Below are 9,196 nucleotides of genomic sequence, written 5' to 3' on the forward strand. Positions count from 1 at the left end.
AAAGCAACCATTTTTTTTAACAGCAAGGAAACCATGCTTATTAGTTTTTTTGTTTTTTTTTAAAACAGCAAAATATATTAAGAGACTCAAAAACTATGTACAAGAAAGCTAGCTAAGATCAACTAGTTAAAGCTTAACTAATTAGCTATAGAGCATGATTAGTAATAGTATGTATGAAATGGTTATAGGTTCTATTTGATTACATATATAGTTAGAGAAAGATTTGATATGAGAATGCAAGACATCCTCACATTCTTGATATTATTATTAGATTAGATAGAACAAAGTCATATATAGACTCATAGTTATTCTCTCTAGTACTCTATACCTCCATTTATTACCTTTGTCTTTTGCAACCATTCCTTCCTTCTCCATCCACTCATAATGCTCTTTCTGTTTACCCTCCTACCTCTCTTCTACTAGCTATCACCTTTTTCCACTAACTTATATCACCTTTCACATCTCTCTCTCACTATCACTCCTCTTAATTCCCCCTCTTCTAATTAGGGTTTCTTCTTAGAGGTGATTCTCCTCACCTTAGACTACTTTCTCTTGTGAGAGGAAAAAGAGGATCAACTTCTCAAGGATCTCCATCTAGGGATATAAAAGGTACTTCACTTTTAATTAATTAGTTTTATTTGATCAAAGAAAATTACATCACAAACAGGTAAAATCATATTCATATACATATATATGTGCCATCCTTTCTTTTTCTCTATTTTTGTTTCTTTCATATAAAGTATAGTAGCTGATTAATACACTTGTTACACAACAAAAATGAAATGCTTTTTGTAGGGCTTTTCCATTTTTAAGCTGTGTTGTAGACAATGAACTATAATTAGCCAGATCCTTGACTCAAAACTGATTAAATTTCAGAGGGTAATTATTATAGCTTGGTACTTTTGATCATGCAGCTGAATTTTACCAGCAGAGGAAAGGAAAATTGTTCTTATATATGTGTACGGCAGTGTATATGTTTCCTAATATGGAATTAATTAATGAGAATGAACATGAAATAATCCCTTAATTAAGCTTGAGGACAAATTCAGATCAAGACTTTGCAAACACTTCAATGTCATGTTTGACATTTGAAACTAAGAATTCTTTTGCTGATTTGTTCTAGCTAATGAATCCAAAATGATAATAAAGAGCAAGGGAAAAGAAAGAAAAAAATTATATATTTTTTAAGAAAATCAAAAAAGGTAAAAATAGTATTACAAAATATTCCTCAAATTTATGCCAGCATAATCTTAGTATGTTTAAGATTAAGTCCTTAAGAATGTTTATCATGTGATTGATGATTGATGGTAGTTTAATTATCAATACATGTGTTATTTTTCCTAAAAAATAAGATAGTTGTATTATTTTATCGATATACAGCAGACACTGTATGTAAAATTGTATCTGTTTTAACCCATTTGAGTTGGTCTGGTGGTATTGGCTTGAAACTTGGGAGTGTACTCCTTCTTAAGATTTTATGTTCGATTTTCTCTGATGCAAATTTGGATGAGCTAATTTAACTTCTTCAGAAATATTCCTCAAATATTATATCCGTTTAACTTTTTATTTTTTACAACTTAAGCATTTTTTTTTTTAAAAAAAAAAGGACACCTTGAGTATTTGACACCAAATATTTTTATGTAAAAATCTATATATTTTTCAACCCCTAAGTATATACTTGTGATGTGACAATCATATATCAAAGAAAAGTAGATAGTACAGTAAATACTAAATACTAGTATAATGTAGAAAAGAGTATTGAGTGGAGAAGGAAAGGATGGTGAGCTGGATGAAGTTGCCTCCTTCTTCATCCAAATACACTTGTGATGTGACAATCATATTGCTGCAATTGAACTAGCATTAGATCTGATTTGTAAAGAACTTAGCATAGATTAGTAGTTTTTTTCTTAATGGCAAATATATATAATACATAAAAACGCAGAGAAAGTTTAGTTCAGAAAACTAGAGGTATCAGAAGTACACTCTACCAGAATTTAGCATACATGTGTAGTTTAAATCTTAATTATGCAATATATTATTTGTAACTTGCAGGGAATTAATATAAATCAATAAAAATGGCATCATCATCATCATCCAGCTCTTATAATTCACCATGTGCTGCCTGCAAATTCTTGAGGAGAAAATGCATGCCAGGATGCATCTTTGCACCTTACTTTCCACCAGAAGAGCCTCAAAAATTTGCAAATGTTCACAAAATATTTGGTGCTAGCAATGTCACAAAGCTTCTCAACGAACTCCTCCCTCAACAAAGAGAAGATGCAGTGAACTCACTTGCTTATGAAGCAGAAGCAAGAGTGAGGGACCCAGTTTATGGCTGTGTAGGTGCTATATCTTTCCTCCAAAAACAAGTTCAGAAGCTTCAAAAGGAACTTGATGCTGCTAACACTGATCTTCTTCGCTATTCCCTTACCGATCATATCCCTGCTGCGCCAACGTCTCTTTCTATGCCTCCAGGAGTTGTATCAGTTCAACAAATGCCACAAAGATCACAGTTAAGTGCAAGAGATGAAGGAGGTGGTTTTTTTGGACAATCTCCTAATATTGCTAATTATTCTTTTCCATATTCTCTTCCTTGGACTGATACATCCTCTGAGGATATGAGTGAGGGTGGAGGAGGAGGAGGAGGAGGAAACCTTTTGTGAGTTGAGTTTAGTAATGTATAAGTATAATAACCCATCTAGGGTTTATACTTTTTGAGACATGGCCTGCAATATTCTTATGGTGTGATGATATTATATATGCCTCTATTATGGACTTTGGCTATAAATATGTAGCCTTGATTATTGGACTCTTTTATCTTGGTGATTGAAGAGGTATTTGTTTCTTTAAATTAAATAAAGTTTATTTATTTGTTAGTTGATAAAGATTCAACTCAGATCTCACAAAGTTTGAGTTTAGATTTGATTGCAGATGTAAAATTTTGTTGGTGAGTATTATATAATTGGTTTTGTAAGCATTTGCTGAATTTTTTGGATTTTTTCCATCGTTGTGAAGTCTTAAAATCCAACTTGTTGAAACTTCAATTATATTATATTAAAAATAGTTTATTTATTGGCTTTTCTTTTCTAGATTAGGGTTTAAGTAATATATATAATAAATGGTGGTGGCCATGAATAAAATAGTAGAACATGCATACTACTAATAATGTATGGCTACTTTTCTTTTCAAAGGTGAATAAAATAGTAGAACATACATACATATAAGTCCCTAATATAAGTCCCTAGCTCGCAGTCCGCCTCCAAAATGTCAACACCAATGCGAAAAAGGTCAACCAAATACAAAAAAATCCTGCAAATTTCAACTGATTTTAAAACCTTCGAATACTCAAAAGATAATGTACGACTACTGGTGAGACATCTTATTGTGATATATTCAAAGTGATAACTATATGCATGTAATAATACTATAACATTAGTAATATAATATAACATTACTCATTACTAGCTCATCAAAAAAATATAACGTTACTTTACTTCATTGTAAAGCCTGACCCTATGGTTAGGGCTAAGCTATATGTTCCTACCTCTTTTTCTTTTTTGTGGACCACCACCCTTTTACTTTCATTTTGTCTTTTAACTCTAGTTGTCCTTAATTAGATGATTTTAAACAAACACTAACCTCATAGCATGCTTTTTTAGTGGTTAATTAGTTGTTGCTATAAGTACCCTTTTATTCCCGGTGTTTGGTTTGAGGGCTAGTCGGTCTTTAGTGCTCCTCTTGATATAATTCGTTTCTGATTTTCTTGTTCGATCGTCAGGTAGATGAGGGATTTGGGTTCCCTATTGTAGGGAATGTCACAATTCCACGCCGTAATACATAATAGTCGTTGATTTGAGATCAAACAGTTTAGATTAAATATTTAAAAGTTAATCTTGACTGTCAATTATGATCGGACGGGCGAAAACCGTTCTTGCGTGACATAGTTCAGCATATATGTTTTCATAGATGAGTAGTCTTTTTTGAAATTTTCTTTATGCTTTTTGGATACTTTCTCTTGTACTTTGTTTTTTACTATACTTATTTGTATAATACTATTTTTTTTATGGGTGGGCATCAGTTCGATTCGGTTTCGGGCTCAAAACCCAGAACCGGTTGGACCAAGGTTGACATATATAAACCCAATATCGAACCAATTACTTACTCGGTTTGGTCGGTTTTCGATTTTTGGGTTGACTCGGTTTCGGTTCGATTCAACGATTTTGACCCGAATAAAAATATTGTTGTTTTTTTAGTTCCTGAGTAAAAATATTTTGGCAAATTCATAACAAAATTATATATTTATGATTATTGTGAATATCATATTAAAAAATGATATTCATAGTTTGAGCCAGAATAGAATTTGAGATGATGAAAATGCATATTTCGGCCAAGTGTAAGCAATAATAATATAATATTATAAATATAGTAACAATTTTGGTTCGAGTTCGGTTTCATTTGGGCCCAAACCTTACAATCGCAATCCGTTCGTTTGAATCATTAATATCCACGGTTAACGAATGTTCAACCCGCGGGTCCGTAAAAACGACCCAAATATACCTTTTCGGTTTGGGCCGATCGGTTAAAGATGGGTTGGATCGGTTTTGCCCAGCCCTTCTCATTAGAAAACACAATTTGAATTTTATGTAATAAAGCTTAATTTGTCTTATGACCTCAATAATGTCAGTGTCACAGTTACCGACAGAAAGACAGATATTAAGCTGCAGTTCAGCTATTATCATGTGTAGAGTTATATGAACTTTTTTCATGTAAAAAATGTCTGTGTTAAATCCTTATCATAATCCAAAAAAAAAAAACATGGTTATTGCATTCTTAGATTTTTTTTTCTTCTGAAAGCTACATATAGGAACATTTACATTGGGTTTAGTGTTGGATCATTAACTACTCAATTAACAGAAAAAACGAGGAGTGCATGTCTGAATTCATGTTGATTTTTGCTGCAAAGAAATCCAAACTTGTTTGAGTTGTAGCTATCATAATGTACAGAGAAAATATGGAAAAGTCTTTAACATTATCTTGTGGTGAGAATACTGAGGCTGATCTTCATCCCCACATTTCTTTCTAAAATCAATAAATAAATATCTCTGATCAAATAGTGAGCCACTGCTCTCTATCCTTGTTGGTTTCCCCAATCAACACATAATTAAAATAGTAGTAGCAGTAGACATTAGACAGTAGTTCATCCTTAGGGTTTTCATTCTTCTCTCTCTAGCTAGCCTTCAAAACTGTCATTATCGGTGTTAAAAAGTATCACATCGGTTGCAAGATGACTTGAATATGTCTATATATGTGAGGGCAATTCTCACCTTAAAAGCCGATTTGTAAGATTGTGTTAGGCCCAATTTCCGATTCTAAGAATCGGATTTGAATTTCGTGCAGTAACTCTGAATCATATGTTCTCATATCAACAGTCGAGATTGTATACTGCCTTTAACCCGTGATTTTTCCAACTACAAAGAGTCCAGATCCGAAATTGTCAATTTTAAGAATCGGATTTGAATTTGGTGCAGTAACTGTGTCACAAAAATTTTAATATCTAGTTATCAACTGTTCAATTTTAAATCAATGACCATAATCATTGAAAATTGAGTTCGATATTGTTTAATTTGAATCATCTATTCTTATATCAACAATCGAGATTGTATACTGCTTTTAATCTGTGATTTTTCCAACAGCAGCGAGTCCGGCCAAATCCGAAATTGTCATGCATAATCAACTACCAATCTCTCACCTTCAGAGAATACAGTGAAAACAGTATGACCCTCTCACCCAAGGGACAAGACTGTAGCTAGCTACATTGACAACCACTTTATTTTTTGTTAAAACATTGACAACAACTTGCATGCATATACAAGAATGATTGTGAAGTGAAACATCAATTATTTTATCCAGGTAATCATATAATAAACATAAAAAATGTGGTGATTTTTTTTTGATAAATAAAATTGAATTATAAGAACTACAAGGTATACTCAACCCTTACAATTCGAAAATCGCCATTAGATGCTATCAAGGCAAGCTATGGGATTAATATACAAATGTGGTGTGGTTTAATTATTTAGGCAAATAGAACTGGAAAACCTTATTAGCCTTTCTACGTTATTGAATTGACTTTTTATTTTTTGGTATTTGGGACAAATATGTTGGCAGTAAACAGGTGAAATTCTAAACAAATCCTTATGAGGTCAGACTTCAGAGTACCATGCAAGTTGAACTATTTAAATCATTTCTTATAATCATAGAAAAAATAGGGATAGGGTTAGGGTTTTTTTCCATGATCAGTTCCCTGAAGAAAAGTAACGGTGAAATGAAGCCTTTCCTTTTTGAAAAGAAAATACAGGCCCCACACTTTATTATCAAATCATCAAGTTAAAGTTTTTTTTTTTTTTTTTTTACAAAATCATAAAGTTTAAACCTTACTAGTGCCAATGGTTCTTCTCCGTAGATGTGTATGGTTTTCGCCATAGAGGTTCGACGTCCGGCTTGTTCATGCTCTAGCGAAAAGTGGTCGCTCTGTACTTCATTTTTCTTCTTTCCAGTGATGGTGTGTGGACTGTTGGCGAAGGTGGTGGTTCTGTACTCCTTTCTGTTACTTAATGTGACAAATGTGAGATGGAGGTGATGATGGGTATGGTGGTTGTGACGGATCTGAGATGGGGTGGCAGTGGTGGCTGCGACAGATCTGAGAAGGGGTGGTGGTGGCGGTTGCAACGGATCTGAGATAGAGGTTGTGCGGGGTGTGGTGGTGAGGTGCTGACGTGGTTGTTGGATCTGACGCCGCTGATGTGTTGTTGATGTCGTGTGTGACTGGTTTTCTTCGATACGGAATTCTCTGACCGCTTACAAATATGTTGAGATTTGCAGGATTATTTTTTGAATTCCAAATCTACTGAAATTTGCATATTTTTTTGTATGGGTGGTTTGCTTAATGAGCTGTTTTTAGCTTTTGCGGATTCCAGTTGTGGTTCATTTGTATTTTCTTGCCTTCTTTATTGAATATATTTTCTTGCCATTTTTTGACCTACCAATCATCAAGAAATTAAATTTTTTGACCTGTCAAGTTACTTGAAATCAGTAATAATTGACTTTGAATTAATACATTTACAAAGGTAATAATTAACTTTGAATTAAGACACGCACAAAGTTGATAATAAACCTTCAAGTGGTGCATGGTGCACAAGTCATGAAAAACATTATAACGAATACAAATTTTATAAAATTTATCGTTGGATATAATTTTTTTAAGGTTATGCTAAACAGTGCCCTCGAGGCACTTGTTAAGCATACCAAAAAAGGAAATAAAAATAAAATAAATATTGAAAAGACAACTTTTGATACTTTTGAGGTATTGAATGCACGTATTTTGAGGCAGAATTTCTATTTTTAAATGGTTAACCAGTGCCCCGGGGGCACTATTTAGCATTTTCCATTTTTTTTAAAGAAATTGAAAATAATTTGATATGTTATTAAGAGTCATCAAAATTAACGGTTTGTAGGTCACTTGAAACTCAAACAAACATATTATCCTCCCGATCAAAACACAGCGAATCCTAATTAACCATCTAAAAATAGAGTACCCTCTTGGGTCACGAGAGGGCAGTCGGGGATCATCCACATTAGACTTTAAGAACATCCATACAAGTGGGTTGGACACCAAAATTTTAGCCAAAACTTTAAGGCATTATGTTTATGCTCCTTTCACTTATAAAGTGTTCAACATCTACTTTTCTAAATAATGTGAGACTTAAATAATCTCACACTTGCCACAACACACCCTTCGCCTAAAGAAATTTTGACGTGATGGAATCCTATTATAAAGTAATGGCCAGGAGAAGTCACAGTTCACAGAGAAAGTCGTCTATAGGCACAAACCCAAATAATATTTGTTAGGCACATTCATAAGAAACAAAAAATATAAAGAAAAAATGGTTAAAGTGATATAAATTAATGTGAGAATTTTATTTTATTTTTAATTTTTTTGATTTGTGTGTGACTAAATCTTGTCGCCATGCAAGTGTATCTCCGGCTCACATTGTTGTTGGGTCATATGGCTAAGATCATCCACATTCTCTGATACCATACTCTATATTAGGTTTAAGAGCAACTATATAAATGAGTTGACCACCGTATCTTTTATCAAAAAATACATTAAATTTATATGTCATCTTATTTATAAAATGTTCCATCTTCATTTTTTTCCAACAAAGTAGAACTTATTTCACTTACATTTACCACAAACACTCATTTTATAAAAAGTCAGAATCGCCTCTTCCATTCCACAATACACACAAAAGAATATGGATACAAAAGGGCCTAGCAGAAGCAAAACCCTGTTGATAGTCACGTCCATAATAATTAACACCTCCAATTCATCAACCTAATTGTAACTTTGTTTCTCACTCTCTTATGTGTCCCCAAACCCCTGACACTCAAGATCACCAAAATCCTTCATCCACTTTTTCTTTCTTAGAATTTTATGTAAGCAAAATCTATTCTCTAACAACTTGATTTTCCAAACAAACAATATATCCCCATTAATTGGTTTACTGTTTAATTTGATTGAATTACTATTATTTGGTATAAATAAAGGGTGGGATGGGATTGTATATAGTATAATTAAATGTCAGGGAAAAAGTGAGTATGGCATTCTGAACTTGTTGTTTGTGTGAATGAATGCAATTTTGAGAATCCATCAAACACATCAATCTTGTTCACCTACTCAGCAGCAGTAGTAAGACGTAGAAAAGAAGCAAAGAGCAGGTAAAATATTGGCAGGGGCAGGGTAAGGTAAGGTTAGGTTATAAGAAAAGTACAACAAGCCATGTGATTATGAGGACAGAAGAGAGGGGTCCTATGTTTATATCTCAACAAATTCTTTATGTCCTCGTGGACCTATCAACACCCAACAATGGGTCCTCCACCTGCAGGGACTTAGAGCTTTCGCGTTATAGACAGTTACACACTCTCGCATTATAATATAGATTTGATACATTACTTATTTATAATTTTTCTTCGTTACTATATATTAATCTCTTTGGTTTCCAGAAGAAAGTTGATCTGAATTCTTCCAAAAGATTCGTCTTCGGAAGAGCTTATTAATCATTTGAGTATAAGTCAAATGAATTATAATTTACTTATATCTTGTGTCATTCCTTACATTAATTATTGTATATGATGA

General features: G+C 33.1%; 1 protein-coding gene across 1 annotated transcript; it reads left to right on the top strand.

The window, feature by feature from the left end:
• The first annotated feature begins 291 nt into the window (after positions 1 to 291).
• Positions 292 to 2,954, top strand: LOC123884890 (protein LATERAL ORGAN BOUNDARIES). The gene is made up of 2 exons (XM_045934115.1): positions 292 to 609; positions 2,053 to 2,954. The coding sequence occupies exon 2, from the start codon at positions 2,076 to 2,078 to the stop codon at positions 2,661 to 2,663; it is 588 nt and encodes a 195-aa protein (XP_045790071.1). The 5' UTR covers positions 292 to 609; positions 2,053 to 2,075; the 3' UTR covers positions 2,664 to 2,954.
• Positions 2,955 to 9,196: the final 6,242 nt, after the last annotated feature.

This window comes from Trifolium pratense, linkage group LG5, assembly GCF_020283565.1.
Source record: "Trifolium pratense cultivar HEN17-A07 linkage group LG5, ARS_RC_1.1, whole genome shotgun sequence".
In the NCBI taxonomy this organism is placed as follows: domain Eukaryota; kingdom Viridiplantae; phylum Streptophyta; class Magnoliopsida; order Fabales; family Fabaceae; genus Trifolium; species Trifolium pratense.